Below are 19,014 nucleotides of genomic sequence, written 5' to 3'. Positions count from 1 at the left end.
CAAATAATGTTCCTCTGTTCTTCAGCCTGCTTTGCTAGGGAAGTCCCCAGTGCCATTGGACGGGACAGGAAATGAGATTGTCGAGCAGGAATAGAACCACAAAAACCACAATAAGTTTAGGGGATCTGACAAAAGTCAGTGTACCAAATCTACCAACTCTGCCTCATTATGTTTGTAGTGCTGTCCATCTGCCAAGAGACAGATAGATACACAGAGTAAGAATGGTCATCATGAGAATAATTGAGCGAGAGAGAAACAGTCAGTAGAGCTTTTAATAGAGCCGCTTCTCTCTCCATGTTGATAAATAATTCACAGCAGTCAGCAAATTCGGATTTAACAGATGATATTTACCTTTTTGGAGTTTGAAGAGGGAGGGTATAGACAGACTAAGACAGGGGAGAATGTGGTGGACATTACTATGCAGGAGAGAGAACATGAGTGTCAATACTTTTGAAGGGATTGAGCAAAGAATCTTTATCAGGGGGACAGAAGAGCACTCGATCAGAAATGTTTAACTGTTAACCTCCCATCTATTATTCAGGTCTCTGACCACATCTGCACGGCAGGACCAGGCCTAAAATACAGCTGTCAACCTGAGGAACAGCAGGGTAAAAACAGGGTAAACTATTAGGCACACGTGTGGTCTGGTAAATCTTCTCTCTCTCTTCTCTCTTCAATTCAAAGGGCTTTATTGGCATGGGAAACATATGTTTACAGTGCCAAAGCAAGTGAAATATATAATAAACAAAAGTGAAATAAACAATAAAAAATCAACAATAAACATTACACTCACAAATGTTCCAAAGCAATAGAGACATTTCAAATGCCATATTATGGCTATGTGCAGTGTTGTAATGATGTGCAAATAGTTAAAGTACAAAAGGGAAAATAAATAAACATAAATATGGGTTGTATTTACAATGGTGTTTGTTCTTCACTGGTTGCCTTTTCTTGTGGCAACAGGTCACAATTCTTGCTGCTGTGATGGCACACTGTGGTATTTCACCCAATAGATATGCGAGTTTGAGTAGAGGGATGGTCACGTGATCTTCCACCGCCTGGGTGGAAGATGAGTGTCCCATCTTCATCAGTTTCTGCCTTTTAGTGTCGATCACACTAGCTGGCTGTCCCTCGTCCTGTTTCTACAGTGCTAGTGGATTCAGGTGCTGCGGGGTACTTTATTGACCAGACCCTTGCCGCTTCTCTGAACATCCCTTCATACCTGCTCTCCTCTCCGTTCTCTGGTGCAAGCCCTTGACAATCGGCCACTAGGATCCCCGGAACCATCACACACATCACCACACCACTCACCCTCACCGTGGAATCCAGACATCAGGAAAACATCCCCTTCTTCATCACCAGTTCATAAGATCATCCTCGGCCTCCCACGGCTCCAACGCATAATGGTCGAGGCTGAGGATCACGGACTTGGTCACCCGAATGCCGGAGGACCTGTTTTCCTGTTCCCTCTCATGTTGTAGCCCCTATGGTCTGGGATGTAGATGTGGACATTTGCCAGGCTCTGAAGAGGGAACCCGCTCCCACTACCTGTCCTTCTAAGCGCATCTACATTCCCATGGCGATAAGGGAGTGCCTGTTGACCTGGGCACACACAGCTGTTGTTGCTGGACATCCTGGGATCACCCGTACTATACAATCACTCTCCAAGAAGTATTGGTGGCCCACCTTGGCGCAGGATGTTACTTGCTACGTCAACTCTTGTTCTGTGTGTGCCCAAACTAAGTCTCTCCATACACGCTCCAGCAGGGAAACTCCTTCCCCTTCCCATGCCTCAGTGTCCCTGGTTTCATCTATCCATTGACTTTGTCACTGATCTCCCCTCTGATGGTTCACCACCATTTTGGTGGTTGAGGATAGATTTTCTAAATCCCTGTCATTTTATTCCTCTCTCTTGTCTCCCTACTGCTCTCCAGGTCGCTGAGGCACTATTCCAGCAGGTCTTTTGGCATTATGGCCTTCCGGAGAACATCGTCTCCGACCGTGGGCCCCAATTCACATCACGGGTATGGAGAGCCTTTATGGAAAAGCTTGGGGTCACGTCAGCCTCACTTCCGGGTATAGGCCTCAGTCCAACGGGCAGGTGGAGAGGATGAACCAGGAGCTGGAGAGGTTCCTGAGGAGTCACTGCTAGGACCGGCAGGGAGAGTGGGCCTGATTCCTTCCATGGGCAGGGTACGCCCAGAATTCGTTATGTCACTCCTCCACCGGGCTGACTCCCTTCCAGTGTGTTCTGGGTTTTCAGCCGGCTCTGGCTCTGTGGACCCCGGGCCAGACCGTTGCTCCTGCAGTTTATGAGTGGTTCAGGCACGCAGAAGTGTGGAGCGGGGCTCAGGTCAGACTCCAGCGCATTGTCCACCATCAGAAGGAGCAGGCAGAACACCACCGCAGCGAGACTCCAGTGTTCTACCCTGGGGATCGCATCTGGCTCTCTAACGGGAATCTCTCACTCCGTTTGTGGGGCCGTTCAAGGTTCTCCGGTGGGTCAATGAGGTGACTTATAGGTTACAGCTTCCCAGTGATTACCGCATCTCACCTTCTTTTCATGGCTCCCTTCTCAGGCCGGCGGTTCCTGTTCCCCTGGCTGATGCTGTCCCCCACGACACCCCTCTGCCCTCCCTTGACGTAGATGGGACTCTCGCCTATGCCGTCAGAGCCCTACTGGACTCCCGACGTCGTGGGTGGACCTGGTGGACTGGGAGGGGTACGGCCCAGAGGAGCGGTGTTGTGTTCCGGTGGACAACATTCTGGCTCCCACAATCATCTGTGATTTCCATCTTTGCAGCCCGGACCGACCTACTCCTCGTCCTCGGGGATTGAATTTGTTGCCTAATTGTTTTTTTTGGTAGTTTTCTACACTACTTTCCTTCCATTTATAACATTGCATAATATTATGCATTTCCTTTGGCTTTGATGCCTGATTATTGCTCCGTTCAAGTAGTCTGTGATCTGATAGGGGTGTCAGTGGGCTGACTGAACGCTCCGAGAGACTAAAGTAATCTATGGTACTACTGCCAAGGCATGAGCTGTAGGTGTACCTACCGTAAGAGTCCCCTTGAAGCCTACCATTGACTGTGTACAGCGCTGCAGGAGTTGTGACCCGTTTTTGTTGGTTGTTTTGTCATAGTTGTGTCTAGGGCGGCATATTTGGGATGGAATGCTGTCACCTCCAGGAGTTTGTCCCCCTGTGTGCTGAGAGTGCCAGGTTCTTGTCCAGTTCTGGCATTTATGCCGCCTCAGACAAGTACATGTCCCTGGGCCTGGAAATGGTTGATCTCTCCCTCTAGGATGGAGAAGCGGTCATCGTTAAAGTACGGGATTATATTGGGGGGATATACAATGCATTCAGAAAGTATTCAGACCCCTTGACTTTTTCACATTTTGTTACGTTACAGCCTTTATCTATAATTGATTAAATCGTTTTTCCCCCTCACCAAACTACACACAATACCCAATAATGACAAAGCAAAAACAGGTTTTTAGAAATTGTTGCAAAATTATTACAAATAACAAGTATTACGTTTCCATAAGAATTCAGACCCTTCACTCAGTACTTTGTTGAAGCACCTTTGGCAGCGATTACAGCCTCGAGTTTCCTTAGGTTGACGCTACAAGCTTGGTGCTCCTGTATTTGGGGAGTTTCTCTGCAGATCTTCTCAAGCTCTGTCAGGTTGGATGGGGAGCGTCACTGCACAGCTATTTTCAGGTCGTTCCAGAGATGTTCGATCAGGTTCAAGTCCGGGCTCTAGCTGGGCCACTCAAGGACATTCAGAGACTTGTTCTGAAGCCACTCCTGCATTGTCTTGGCTCTGTGCTTAGGGTCGTTGTCCCGTTGGAAGGATTCCGTCTGGCCACCCTACCATAAAGGCCTGATTGGTGAAGTGCTGCAGAGATGGTTGTCCTTCTGGAAGGTTTTCCCATCTCCACAGAGGAACCCTGTCAGAGTGACCATCGGGTTCTTGGTCAGCTCCCTGAACAAGGCCATTCTCCCCAGATTGCTCAGTTTGGCCGGGCGTCCAGCTCTAGAATGGTCTTGGTGGTTCCAAACTTCTTCCATTTAAGAATGATGGAGACCAATGTGTTCTTGGACCTTCAATGCTGCAGACAATTTTGGTACCCTTCCCCAGATCTGTGCCTCAACACAATCCTGTCTCGGAGCTCTACGGACAATTCCTTCGACCTCATGGCTTGGTTTATGCTCTGAAATGCTCTGTCAACTGTGGGGCCTTATATAGACAGGTGTGTGCCTTTCCAAAGGATGTCCAATCAATTTAATTTACCACAGGTGGACTCCAATCAAGTTGTAGAAACATCTCAAGGATGATCAATAAAAACAGGATGCACCTGAGCTCAATTTTAAGTCTCACAGCAAAGGGCCTGAATACTTATGTAAATAAGGTATTTCTGTTTTAATTTTTTTTATAGATTTGCAAAAAAAAATGTTTTCGCTTTGTCATTATGGGGTATTGTGTGTAGATTGATGAGGGAAAACGTGTATTTAATAACTTTTAGAATAAGGCTGTAATGTAACAAATCAAGGGGTCTGAATACTTTCCGAATGCACTGTAGGTAGCACACATGAGGACATTTTTCTCTATAATGTCCTTATTAATTTCTAAACAGATGTAAAATGTTCCTTTTTTGAATAATTTAATAGAGTGGGTTAGGTCTGCTCTATATCAAATTAGCATACCCCTGAGTCTCTTCCCTGTTTCACACCTGGTAGTTTCGTGGATGGGACTAGCAGCACTCTGTAAACTAGACGGCAACCTGTGGGTCTGTCTACTCCATACCATCTTTTTTGTAGGTTGACAATGTCTGTATTTCCAATTTATTTGATGAAGTCTAGGTTCCTGCTCTTTAGGCCAAAGGCAGATGACCTCAGACCTTGTATATTCCAGGGTGAGATAGGAAAAGATTTGTGTTCCATAGTGTTGTTTTCGTGTGGTTTAGGCTCAGACCATTACAGTAGGTGTGAGCAGAGCATGTTGAGCACCTGATACAGACCTCTTAGGTCGCAGGATGGGACTTGGGTGGGTGTATTAGTGGGGATTGGGCCTGTTGCTTTGCTCATTGCCTGTGTATATGTGCAGCTGTCATGTTGAGGTCCCCGCTGCAGGGGCGGGAGGCATGTCAGTGGCAATCGTTTACAACTAATCCAACACATTTCATAACATTCATTGACCCTAAAAAACATAGGCTTTTCATTGCCTTCCCCTGTTTGGTGGAATTGTTTATCTGAACATTCTAAATCAAAAGTCACCCATGTAGCCAGCTGAGCACAAGCTCAGCAAGAAGCGTGAAGTATGAAAAATATGAATTTCCGCCCAAAAATGTAATAGGAATACAACAGATAAAGGGGTAGCTGCCAAAATCATAAGGAAAATGGTGAGAGATACTGGTCTTATCCAGGAGTTCGCAAACATTTTAACTCTGGGCCTCCTTCCAGTCTAGGGGAACATCTTGTGCACCCCTGAGCGTACCCACGTCTATTTCTATGGGCTCAAGCGCTGTTCATGACACAAATTGTTCACACCCATCTTGTTTTGCAGGTTTAAGCTTATTTCCTGGACTTCTAAACATTTTACACAACTTTTCAAAAGTATGTTTCACCCCTTGCGCCCCACAGTTTGGCAACCACTGGTCTAATCTATATCACATGCATATAGCGCCATCCTGTGGATCTGTATGGTAAAATTAAAAAGCAGAGTAACGTTTATTAGTTTACAATTGCCATTTATATGCCAAATCAAAATGTAGCTAACCTATACGGGTTTTATTGAGCAACATTCTGAGGTTTAGGCTTTAGGTCTTTACACCAGATCACATTTCAAGTAGCCTACATTTGATATAGACCTTGCAGCATCAAGAGAAAACAAAATTCTGAAATACATCGAATTACCCAATTCAACACTTAATTTATTAGCCTAATAATGAAAAAATATTATGACAGAGTTAGTTAGCAGGACAATAACTTCAGGTAGGTCTGCCCTACACTGTATTTCAAGAGCGATTTCAACGTTTCATGTATTTTCCACACTTTTGGCAGTTGTTCTTGTAATATTTTAGATAAACTAAATATATGCGTTGGTACGGTACTTTTCTTTGTATCCAGGAAGTGACCTCACGACGTACTCGTGAGGATTTTCTGGGGTAGAAAGAAGCCGACGAGGAGGTTGTTCCAACAAAGAAGTTTGCAGGAAAAAAGGTGGTCCCACTCAAGAACACCGTTTTATGAAGCGAACGACCGAGCGCTTCTATCTGCTTTTTTTTGCCATGGTGTTGTTACTTTACGCGCAAAATGAAGCCATCAACTTGTTGCAATTTACTTGAAACGTTATCAGAGCCATAAGGGAGCAGTGTGCCGTTTTATCATCTGGATTCAACTTTGAAAAATCCGAACCAAAAAAATTGAGACAACAGCTGAGAGTGGGGTGAGGAGGAGGTTGGCTTTGGCAAGTTGTGGACTTCTGCCTTGTTACTCCCGCTGTCGTATGTTGCTAGCTAACTTGCTAATTAGCTAACTTTGATATAAGGTGAGATTTTATGTTTTGATGCTTCAGAGTATATAATACGATTAAATGTACTCATACAAGGTTTACATGTATTTTTGTAACATTCGATCAGTATAAATGTACTATAATGGCTTGGAACTTCACTATCTTTATCTGGCAAATTGTTTCAAATCCCAACCATAAACATTCAAACAACTTTTAGGCCTATACTTTTAGTTCATGCTATAGAGGAATGCTAGGCTACTATCGGCATTTAGGTTTGTTACAATCATCATGGCCGACAAAGTCATTTTGCTGGTTACATCCACCAAATGATACATTGTGCAGTTTATGACAACATTGTATAATTTTCTCATTTGTGGATACATTATATATTTGATACATGGCAGCTGTTGCCAACACCGCTATTTTCCTCGTTTACAAGGTCAGTATACGATGTATCCAGGCCTAAAGCGTAAATGGATATGGATCTGGGGGGGTAGTTGGTGGGATGGGTGAACCGTTATTTAGCGGTATGTCAACACATGCCGATTTTTTTCTATTTTTTATAGGCAATCTTGGTAGGCCCGATTCTAGAACGTTTGCCAGACAGCCCAGTGTTGATTCTACTAACATAAATCATGATTTTATTTTGTGTAGTCAACGGTTGTCAGTTTAGGTAGAACGTGATACATTGCCACAGAAAATAGGCCTAAATGCTACTGGCAATGTTTAGTCAAATCAGTCAATGGATCTAATCTTTCAGGATGCACATTTTTTTGCTGTTGAACTTGGTATTGGACAAAAATGTATTTCAAATGTATAATTGTTTGCTCTGTATTCTTTCTTTCAGAATTGCCCCATTTCATCAGTCTACTACAGTGTGGTGAAGTCTGTTTTCTGAGTGGTCTGCCACAGTGATTGGTTCAGTGGGCCACTGCAGTATTTCTTCAAGAACATTGGCTGCCTCCTGTGGCTTGATGCTTTTCAGTGCTTGGATGTTGTGTGGGCGATGAGGATGTCCTACTGGTCCCAGTGGGACAGGATTGTGATGTGATGGGGTGCAGGACGAGTAAGGTCCTCCCTGAGCCACCTGGAGATGTCCAGCTAGACTTGGTCAAAAAGGTGGATCCCCTCCAGACCGACATCTACAAACATTTCATCCGAGGCGACGGCAGTGGGAGTAAAATGAGAGGGGAGAAAACGGGCTCTCCCCAGGCAGCTTTCTCAGCCGCCCAGGCACCCACAAACACAGGCCAACCAGAGGCCTCTGACCCACGCAGAAACAAGGTAGCCAAGTACAGAGCTAAGTTTGACCCACGGGTCACAGCCAAATATGACATTAAGGCGCTGATAGGCCGAGGTAGCTTCAGCCGGGTGGTGCGAGTGGAGCATAAGAGCACACGGCAGCCCTACGCCATCAAGATGATAGAGACGCGCTACAGAGAGGGACGTGAGGTATGTGAGTCAGAGCTGTGTGTCCTGCGGCGTGTACGCCACACCAACATTATCCAGCTGATGGAGGTATTTGAGACAGCTGAGAGAGTATACATGGTGATGGAGCTGGCTACAGGGGGAGAGCTTTTTGACCGTATCATTGCCCGTGGCTCTTTCACAGAGCGTGATGCTACACGTGTCCTACAGATGGTACTGGATGGGGTCAAGTATCTACATACACTTGGCATCACCCACCGTGACCTCAAGCCTGAGAACCTGCTCTACTATCACCCCGGTGCGGACTCTAAGATTATGGTCACTGACTTTGGGCTGGCCAGCACTCGTAAGAAGGGTGATGAGTGCTTGATGAAGACCACTTGTGGGACACCAGAGTACATTGCCCCAGAGATCCTGGTACGAAAGCCATACACCAATGCTGTGGACATGTGGGCTCTAGGGGTCATCTCCTACATTCTGCTGAGTGGAACCATGCCCTTTGAGGATGACAACCGCATGCGCCTCTACCGTCAGATCCTCAAGGGGAAGTACAGCTTTTCTGGGGAGGTAAGCACCTATAACGTTACACCCTCATCCATTTCTTTTCTGTTTCTTACTAATTTGTTGTCTTCTCCACTTCTTAATAATTCTACAATCCCCTATTGAGCAGTCCTCATTTGACGTGTTGATAACGTTATATGATATACTCATGGGGAAATTTTACTTGGACAGTACATACACTGACACACACCACATATTATTGAGTGATGAAGAGGGTACCAATACCAGTCAATGTACTGGTACATACATGGCCGTTAGAAGGTATTCACACCCCTTGACTTTTTCCTTATTTTGTTGTGTTACAGACTGAATTTAAAATGGATTAAATTGAGATTTTGTGTCACTGGCCTACACACAGTACCCCATAATGTCAAAGTGGAATTATGTTTTTAGAAATTTTTACAAATTCATTCAAAATACAAAGGTTTTCCAATGCCTCGGAAAGGTCACCTATTGGTAGATGGGTAAAAAAAAAAGCAGACATTGAATATCCTTTTGAGCATGATGAAGTTATTAATTACACTTCGGACGGTGTATCATTACACCCATTCACCCCAAAGATACAGGGGTCCTTCCTAACTCCGTTGCCTAAGAGAAAGGAAAGCGCTCAGGGATTTCATCATGAGGCCAATGGTGACATTAAAACTGTTGTAGAGTTTAATGGCTGTGATGGGAGAAAATTGAGGATGGATCAACAACATTGTAGTTACTTCCCAATACATACTTAATTGACCGAGTGAAAAGAAGGAAGCCTGTACAAAATAAAACATGCATCCTGTTTGCAATAAGGCACTAAAGTAAAACTGCAAAAAATGTGGCAAAGAACTTAACTTTGTCCTGAATACAAAGCGTTATGTTTGGGGCAAACACAACTAGAGGTTGACCGATTTAATCGGAATGGCCGATTTTAATTAGGGCCGATTTCAAGTTTTCATAACAATCGGTAATCGGTATTTTTGGCCTCCGATTTTTTAAAAAATTTTTAATAAAAAAAAATTAATAAATATATATATATATATATATATATATATATATATATATATATATATATATATATATATATATATTTTTTTTTACATCTTTATTTAACTAGGCAAGTCAGATTAAGAACCCATTGACGGCCTAGAAACGGGGGTTAACTGCCTTGTTCAGGGGGTATTCGGGGATTCGTTTTTGCAACCTTCTGGTTACTAGTCCAACGCTCTAACCACCTGCCTTACATTGCACTCCACGAGGAGCCTGCATGGCAGGCTGACTACCTGTTACGCGAGGGCAGCAAGAAGCCAAGGTAAGTTGCTAGCTAGCATTAAACTTATCTTATAAAAAACTATCAATCTTAACATAATCACTAGTTAACTACACATGGTTGATATTACTAGTTTATCTCATGTGTCCTGCGTTGCATATAATCGATGCGGTGCCTGTTAATTTCTCATCGAATCACAGCCTACTTCGACAAATGAGTGATGATTTAACAAGCGCATTTGTGAAAAAAGCACTGAAAAAAGCACTGTCGTTGCACCAGTGTGTACCTAACCATAAACATCCACGACTTTCTTAAAATCAATACACAAGTATATATTTTTAAACCTGCATATTGAGTTAATATTGCCTGCTAACATGAAATTGTGTCACTGCTCTTGCGTTCATTGCCTGGCTCGTTGCGAACTAATTTGCCAGAATTTTACGTAATTATGACATAACATTGAAGGTTGTGCAATGTAACAGGAATATTTAGACTTAGGGATGCCACCCGTTAGATAAAATATGGACTCAATAATCAATTTGGCCTCAAATAAATAATGAAACATGTTCAATTTGGCTTAAATAATGCAAAAACAAAGTGTTGGAGAAGAAAGTAAAAGTGCAATATGTGCCATGTAAAAAAGCTAACATTTAAGTTCCTTGCTCAGAACATGGGAACATATGAAAGCTGGTGGTTCCTTTTAACATGAGTCTTCAGTATTCCCAGGTAAAAAAAATTGGGTTGTAGTTATTATAGGAATTATAGGACTATTTTTCTCTCTCTACGATTTGTATTTCATATACCTTTGACTATTGGATGTTCTTATAGGCACTTTAGTATTGCCAGTGTAACAGTATAGCTTCCATCCCTCTCCTCGCTCCTACCTGGGCTCCAAACAGGAACACATCGACAACAGCCACCCTCGAAGCAGCGTTACCCATGCAGAGCAAGGGGAACAACTACTCCACGTCTCAGAGCGAGTGATGTTTGAAACGCTATTAGCGCGCACCCTGCTAACTAGCTAGCCATTTCACATCGGTTACACCAGCCTAATCTCGGGAGTTGATAGGCTTGAAGTCATAAACAGCACAATGCTTGAAGCATTGCGAAGAGCTGCTGGCAAACGCACGAAAGTGCTGTTTGAATGAATACTTACGAGCCTGCTGGTGCCTACCATCGCTCAGTCAGACTGCTCTATCAAATCATAGACTTAATTATAACATGACACACAGAAATACGAGCCTTTGGTCATTAAAATGGTCAAATCCGGAAACTATCATTTCGAAAACAAAACGTTTATTCTTTCAGTGAAATACGGAACCGTTCCGTATTTTATCTAACGGATGGCATCCCTAAGTCTAAATATTGCTGTTACATTGCACAACCTTCAATGTTATGTCATAATTAATTACGGCCTTTGTTAGGAATAAATGGACTTCACACAGTTCACAATGAGCCAGGCGGCCCAAACTGCTGCATATACCCTGACTGCTTGCACGGAACGCAAGAGAAGTGACACAATTTCCCTAGTTATAAGAAATTCATGTTAGCAGGCAATATTAACTAAATATGCAGGTTTAAAAATATATACTTGTGTATTGATTTTAAAGAAAGGCATTGATGTTTATGGTTAGGTACATTGGTGCAACGACAGTGCTTTTTTCGCAAATGCGCTTGTTAAATCATCACTCATTTGTCGAAGTAGGCTGTGATTCAATGAGAAATGAACAGGCACCGCATCGATTATATGCAACGCAGGACACGCTAGAAAAACTAGTAATATCATCAACCATGTGTAGTTAACTAGTGATTGTTAAGATTTGATTGTTTTTTATAAGATAAGTTTAATGCTAGCTAGCAACTTACCTTGGCTTCTTGCTGCCCTTGCGTAACAGGTAGTCAGCCTGCCACGTAGGCTCCTCGTGGAGTGCAATGTAAGGCAGGTGGTTAGAGCGTTGGACTAGTAACCGGAAGGTTGCAAAAACGAGGTAAAAGGTAAAAATCTGTCGTTCTGCCCCTGAACAAGGCAGTTAACCCACCGTTCCTAGGCCGTCATTGAAAATAACAATGTGTTTTCAACTGACTTGCCTAGTTAAATAAAGGTGTGTGTGTGTATATATATATATATATATATATATATATATATATATATATATATATATATATATATATATATATATATATATATATATATATATATATTTTTTTTTTTTTTTTAATCGGCAAATCGGTGTCCAAAAATACCGATTTGTTATCGGCCCTAATTAATCGGCCATTCTGATTAATCGGTCGACCTCTAGTATTGACTCAGGGGTGTGAATACTTACAGTACAAGTCAAAAGTTTGGACACACCTACTCATTCAAGGGTTTTTCTTTATTTTTACTATTTTCTGCATTGTAGAATAATAGTGAAGACATCAAAACTATGAAATAACATATGGAATCATGTAGTAACCAAAAAAAGTGTTAAACAAATCAAAATATATTTGAAATTCTTGAAAGTAGCCACCCTTTGCCTTGATTACGGCTTTGCACACTCTTGGCATTCTCTCAACCAGTTTCCTGAGGAATGCTTTTCCAACAGTCTTGAAGGAGTTCCCACATATGCTGAGCACTTGGCTGCTTTTCCTTCACTGCAGTTCAACTCATCCCAAACCATCTCAATTGGGTTGAGGTCGGGTGATTGGAGGCCAGGTCATCTGATGCAGCACTCCATCCCTCTCCTTATTCGTCAAATGGCCCTTACACGCCATCACACCACCGCCGTGCTTCACGGTGGGAACCACACATGTGGAGATCATCCGTTCACCTACTCTGCGTCTCATAAAGACATGGCGGTTGGAACCAAAAATCTCAAATTTGAACTCATCAGACCAAAGGACAGATTTCCACCGGTCTAATGTCCATTTCTCGTGTTTCTTGGCCCAAGCAAGTCTCTTCTTCTTCTTGGTGTCCTTTAGTTGTGGTTTCTTTGCAGAAATTCGACCATGAAGGCCTGACTCACACAGTCTCCTCTGAACAGTTCATGTTGAAATGTGTTTGGTACTTGAACTCTGTGAAGCATTTATTTGGGCTGCAATCTGAGGTGCAGTTAACTCTAATGAACTTATCCTCTGCAGCAGAGGTTACTCTGGGTCTTCCTTTCCTGTCACGGTCCTCATGAGAGCCAGTTTCATCATAGTCCTTGATGATTTTTGCGACTGCACTTGAAGAAACTTTCAAAGTTCTTGATTTTCCGCATCGAATGACCTTCATGTTTTAAAGTAATGATGGACTGTTGTTTGTCTTTGCTTATTTGAGCTGTTCTTGCCATAATATGGACTTAACCCTATTTGATAAAAGACCATCTTCTATATACCACCCCTACATTGTCACAACACAACTGATTGGCTCAAACGCATTAAGAAGGAAAGAAATTCCACAAATTAACTTTTAACAAGGCGCACCTTCAAATGCATTCCAGGTGACTACCTTATGAAGCTGGTTGAGAGAATGCCAAGAGTGCAAAGCTGTCATCAAGGCAAAGGGTGGCTACTTTGAAGAATCTCAAATATAACATTTATTTAACACTTTTTTTTTGTTTACTAAATGATTCCAAATGTTATTTCATAGTTTTGATGTCTTCATTATTCTACAATGTAGAAAATAGTACAAATAAAGAAAAACGCTGATAATGAGTAGGCTTGTCAACTTTTGACTAGTACTGTATGTAAATGAGATTTCTCTATTTAATTTTCAGTAGATTTACAAACATTTCTAAAAACATGTTTTTAATTTGCCATTATGAGTGTTGTTTGTAGATGGGCAAGAATAAAATATATTTAAACCATTTTAAATTCAGGCTGTAACGCAACAAAATTTGGAATAAGTCAAGGAGTATGCATACTTTCTCAAGGCACTGTAGATTTTAAAAGACATATTTGAGTAGATTGTTTTGGAGTAGTGGACATAGTGGTAGTTATCAGAAATGCATTCAGCCTCATGTCGGTTTGGGGATGTAACATCTATGAGCTGTATATGTGTCATGCATATTAAGCTCATATGAGATTTATCTGTGGGTCTAAAAATATGTATATTGGGTGTCTGCTGGGTGATTTGGAAATGCAGCAGTTTACAGTTCAGGAGGTGTAACATCTAGGGCTGTGGCGGTCATGACATTGTCTTAGCTGGTTATTGTCATGCAAAAGTCTGCCGGTCTTCTGGTAATTGACAAACACGTTTAGCATCTCCAGGCCCCCACGCATACAAGCTGCTGATGCGAGCCTTTGGAACATCTACGTTTAAAAAAAGTAGAATAAATCAATTGAATATACACCATCACAATAAATCCATTTATTTTAGTCCGGTCTAAAGAAACATGACAAAATGTATTTCAGAAGAACATTTTGCCGAATGTATGTTATCTGGCTATGTGCCATGCTGTAGGCTACTTCATTTTGCAGACAATATATGCTTTAAGTCCCACACCATTATAATAAGAAGTATATAACTTAGCTAAATAAAATAGAAGGGATATTTTTCTCAATTCCGGAACGAGTGCGCTGATTAAGTGACTATGTTGACTGTAAAAGTGATAATTTGAAACAGGTCCTATATGTTAACTCTAAATCTGTTTGGCAACTTTAGTTGTGAATGGTACAAAACTTAATGTCTTTTAAATCAAAATACACTGCTCAAAAAAATAAAGGGAACACTAAAATAACACATCCTGGATCTGAATGAATTAAATAATCTTATTAAATACCTTTTTCTTTACATAGTTGAATGTGCTGACAACAATTACACACAAATAATCAATGGAAATCCAATTTATCAACCCATGGAGGTCTGGATTTGGAGTCACACTCAAAATTAAAGTGGAAAACCACACTACAGGCTGATCCAACTTTGATGTAATGTCCTTAAAACAAGTCAAAATGAGGCTCAGTAGTGTGTGTGTGTGGCCTCCACGTGCCTGTATGACCTCCCTACAATGCCTGGGCATGCTCCTGATGAGGTGGCGGATGGTCTCCTGAGGGATCTCCTCCCAGACCTGGACTAAAGCATCCGCCAACTCCTGGACAGTCTGTGGTGCAACGTGGCGTTGGTGGATGGAGCGAGACATGATGTCCCAGATGTGCTCAATTGGATTCAGGTCTGGGGAACGGGCGGGCCAGTCCATAGCATCAATGCCTTCCTCTTGCAGGAACTGCTGACACACTCCAGCCACATGAGGTCTAGGTCCTGTGGACGTCGGGCCCTCATACCACCCTCATGGAGTCTGTTTCTGACCGTTTGAGCAGACACATGCGCATTTGTGGCCTGCTGGAGGTCATTCTGCAGGGCTCTGGCAGTGCTCCTCCTGCTCCTCCTTGCACAAAGGCGGAGGTAGCGGTCCTGCTGCTGGGTTGTTGCCCTCCTACGGCCTCCTCCACGTCTCCTGATGTACTGGCCTGTCTCCTGGTAGCGCCTCCATGCTCTGGACACTACGCTGACAGACACAGCAAACCTTCTTCTTGCAACAGCTCGCATTGATGTGCCATCCTGGATAAGCTGCACTACCTGAGCCACTTGTGTGGGTTGTAGACTCCGTCTCATGCTACCACTAGAGTGAAAGCACCGGCAGCATTCAAAAGTGACCAAAACATCAGCCAGGAAGCATAGGAACTGAGAAGTGGTCTGTGGTCACCACCTGCAGAACCACTCCTTTATTTGGAGTGTCTTGCTAATTGCCTATAATTTCCACCTGTTGTCTAATCCATTTGCACAACAGCATGTGAAATGTATTGTCAATCAGTGTTGCTTCCTAAGTGGAAAGTTTGATTTCACAGAAGTGTGATTGACTTGGAGTTACATTGTGTTCCGTTTATTTTTTTGAGCAGTGTATATGGGCTGCATGATGCGACTATAGGCTATTGATTTGAGAAAGTACACTTTTTTTTTTTTTTTTTTTTTTTTACTGTTCCTTGCTTCAGGCTGCACACGCTAATCTCATCAAGTGATTGATCATATTTTCACCCATCAGACTATTCTCAATTTAATCTGTCTTTACTAATATGTAAAATTTGTTTCAATCTATAATGGTCCTTTATCAAATGGGCATGGGGAAAAAAGATGTCTGTGTGCACTCGAATGGAGGCCACTTACCTGCAGGTTGGTTTTTCACTGATGTGCCGGGGTAGGCTACTCAGATTATTTCACTCCACACATTAACAACTATTTGAGGAGCATGCAGCCTCTCACTACGTGAAAGGCGACGTTCTTCCCAAACTCTCTATACCATGAGCTCAACAACCCTGTTCCTGCAGCTACCCGATGCTTAATTTGGGAAACCAAGTGAAGTCTGTTCGGGCACATCAATAGTAACATGTTTTCACAACGAAACATTTAATGAACTGTTGACAGCCCCTCTCACTGCGTGCTGGAGAAAGGAATGAAGGAGAGAGGGGAGGAGATGGAAACGCACCGTGGTGAGAGATTCTGTAGCTAAAGGTAACGTCAGCCTATTCATTATGAAAATGTAAAAACAATCCCTATTACTAGGCTATTCAAAATCAAGTAAACATTCACTAATTGGACACTAATTGTAATTATGTACCAAAGACATCGTAAATTCGTTTTTTTTTTTTGTGTGGTTTTTCTGCAATGTATAATATGCGCTAGGCTATGTATTGTATAGGCACGATCATTATTTTAAATTCCGTTTTTTGGGGGGGGCTTGGGCTCATATAGACCTATTCATATGCTCAAATATGCATAAACTCTAATATGCATACGCTCTAATATGCATATGGATGTTTTTGAATTAATCCTCACCTTAGAAAGTGTTCTGTTGGGCTTTGAAACATCCACAAAGACCATGTTTTCTACTGTTTCAACCAATTGTTGAACTTTCTTCAAATTGATCAGTCACAGTTAGGTAAGTTTCAGAACCACATACTGTTTTGATGATAAGTGTTTGATGTGATTTTTGATTAAATTTGCATTGATGTCATAGTGGTTAAAGGGACAATAGAGTCCTGAGTACCAGGCCATTAGCGTCCTGATGATTGTTAGTGAGTTGAGTACTACCAACGCATGTCCAGAGTGCATAAAAGGAGATTGCCGTGACTCAAGTCACATGGAATTTTACTGCGTTTGTGACTTGTGTAGGAGTAATATGGTCACTGCAACAGCCATAGTAACATCTGACTGAGGTAGAAACAAGAGTACAGTAGGGCACTTGAGTGCACTTAGTGACTCCGCTGTAGTAAAGACAGATTCCTCACAGTTAGAAAGCTACCCAATCATGCCAAAAGAGTTGAACACCTGAATCTCAGCAGAGAATCAAAACAAAAGTTAGACTTCTTTTTAGTTTAATTATTTATTTTTTTATGTTAAATTCATTCTGGATGCATTGCAGACAGTTGCTTATGTGTTAGGTTTCATTTTAATAAAAAACATGTGTCTGTGTTTCTCATCTGGGCGTAATGCTCATGTCATCTCTGAACTTTTAACACGACCCCCCTACGTGACTTTGTGACGTAGCTTAAGGCTGGAGTTCCTGGAAGCAACCGCAGTATGCTTAATGTGTGTGTGCGTTGGGGCCTTTCTTATACTCTGAATCAGACAGGCTCAGCTTCTCAGTTGGGGTAACATACATGGGTGAGGCTATTCTTCCTTTATAAAGGCCTAATGTTTATGCTGTAGTCTAAGGGCAAATCACCACCTGTCCTTTATCATTGGACAGCACTTTGAAGGAGCGAAAGACATGCTTGGCCTTGTCTTTTTCCTTGGATCCTAGGGTTCAGAAATTGTACTCAATATCTCGTTGCCGTATGTTACACTACAAAAAAAGAATTGGCCTTTAAGTTCACATTGTGAAGTTACTACTGTGCTATTAACATGTAGGTTTACAGAGCCTTACAGTACAGCAATATTAAACTGTAGCTGCTTTACTCTGCTGCCCTCTTGTGTGTATTGTTCATTATAGCCATGCCCCAAAATTGAACTGGTATCAACCAGTGTGCTAGAGAAATTGACTCTCTGCTAATTAATTACTTTGATTCGACCACCCCCCCTAGTGCATAGAAATGTGCAGTTTCTCAACATTTAAACCTCTTTCTTTCTCCCTGCTCAGCCATGGCCCAGTGTGTCCAACCTGGCAAAGGACTTCATCGACCGTGTGCTGACTGTTGACCCCAGTGAGAGGTTAACAGCAGGCCAGGCTCTGAAGCACCCCTGGATCATCAGCATGGCCGCGTCATCCTCCATGAAGAACCTGCAGCGCTCTATCTCCCAAAACCTCCTGAAGAGGGCCTCATCACGCTGTCACAGCACCAAGTCTGCCCAGTCCACACGCTCCAGCCGCTCCACCAAGTCCAACAAGGCTCGTCGTGCTCGGGAGAAAGAGCTGCGTGAGCTCAACCGCCGCTACCAACAACAATACAATGGCTGAGTAATAGTTACGTGGGTTGCAATGTTGAAACTCATAATGTTGTGTGTCTCATTGAGACCACAAGCAGGGACTTACCAGCAGCTGCCTGGAACAGAAATTCAGCTCCTAGGCCATAGTGCCACTGAGGCAGCAAGAAAAACATCCTCATATTTCACCCTTTTTTCCTAGATTCCTATTCCCTAATGTTTCTTTCCTGTCCTTGTGCGTCTTACATTTATTTATTGTTGTCATGATTATATTGTTTCTGTAGAAATGGTCACTTGAAGCTGCCCATCTAAACGGATCTGTTGAACACAATTCTAGGAATTAAGTTTTAGGAAGGGGTGTTAAAATGCTGTTCCTGCACCCGTTCTTGATTATTTGCTGTGAATTCATGTTACAAGAACAGTGGGTCACTTGCTTTGGTGGAGATGCACTACATGACCATTAGTATGTGGACACCTGCTCGTTGAACATCTCATTCCAAAATCATGGGCATTAATATGGAGTTGGTCCCCCTTTCCTGCTATAACTGCTCTTCTGGGTAGGCTTTCCACTAGATCCACTTGATCCATTCAGCCACAAGGGCATTAGTGAGGTCGGGTACTGTCGGCGTTCCAATTAATCTGAAAGGTGTTCGATGGGGTTGAGGTCAGGACTTTGTGCAGGCCAGTCAAGTTCTTCCACACCGATCTTGACAAACCATTTCTGTATGGACCTCGCTTTGTGCACGGGGGCATTGTCATGCTGAAACATGAAAGGGCCTTCCCCAAACTGTTGCCACAAAGTTGGAAGCACCGAATTGTCTAGAATGGCATTGTATGCTGTAGCGTTAAGATTTCCCTTCACTGGAACTAAGAGGCCT

General features: G+C 42.6%; 1 protein-coding gene across 1 annotated transcript; it reads left to right on the top strand.

The window, feature by feature from the left end:
- The first annotated feature begins 6,161 nt into the window (after positions 1–6,161).
- On the top strand, positions 6,162–18,761 carry LOC115196793 (serine/threonine-protein kinase H1 homolog). Its single transcript, XM_029757703.1, has 3 exons — positions 6,162–6,554; positions 7,366–8,513; positions 17,853–18,761. Exons 2-3 carry the CDS (start codon positions 7,569–7,571, stop codon positions 18,168–18,170), a joined length of 1,263 nt encoding a protein of 420 aa, XP_029613563.1. The 5' UTR covers positions 6,162–6,554; positions 7,366–7,568; the 3' UTR covers positions 18,171–18,761.
- Positions 18,762–19,014: the final 253 nt, after the last annotated feature.

This window comes from Salmo trutta, chromosome 7 (genome assembly GCF_901001165.1).
Source record: "Salmo trutta chromosome 7, fSalTru1.1, whole genome shotgun sequence".
Lineage (NCBI taxonomy): Eukaryota > Metazoa > Chordata > Actinopteri > Salmoniformes > Salmonidae > Salmo > Salmo trutta.
The sequence above is the reverse complement of the archived record's forward strand: the minus strand, read 5'-3'. Positions and strand labels throughout refer to the sequence as shown.

Coding starts and splice junctions, on each gene's coding strand:
- LOC115196793 (XM_029757703.1), top strand. CDS start 7,569: ATGGGGTGCAGGACGAGTAAGGTCCTCCCTGAGCCACCTGGAGATGTC. Junction 8,514..17,852: donor AGTACAGCTTTTCTGGGGAG/GTAAGCACCTAT, acceptor CTCCCTGCTCAG/CCATGGCCCAGTGTGTCCAA.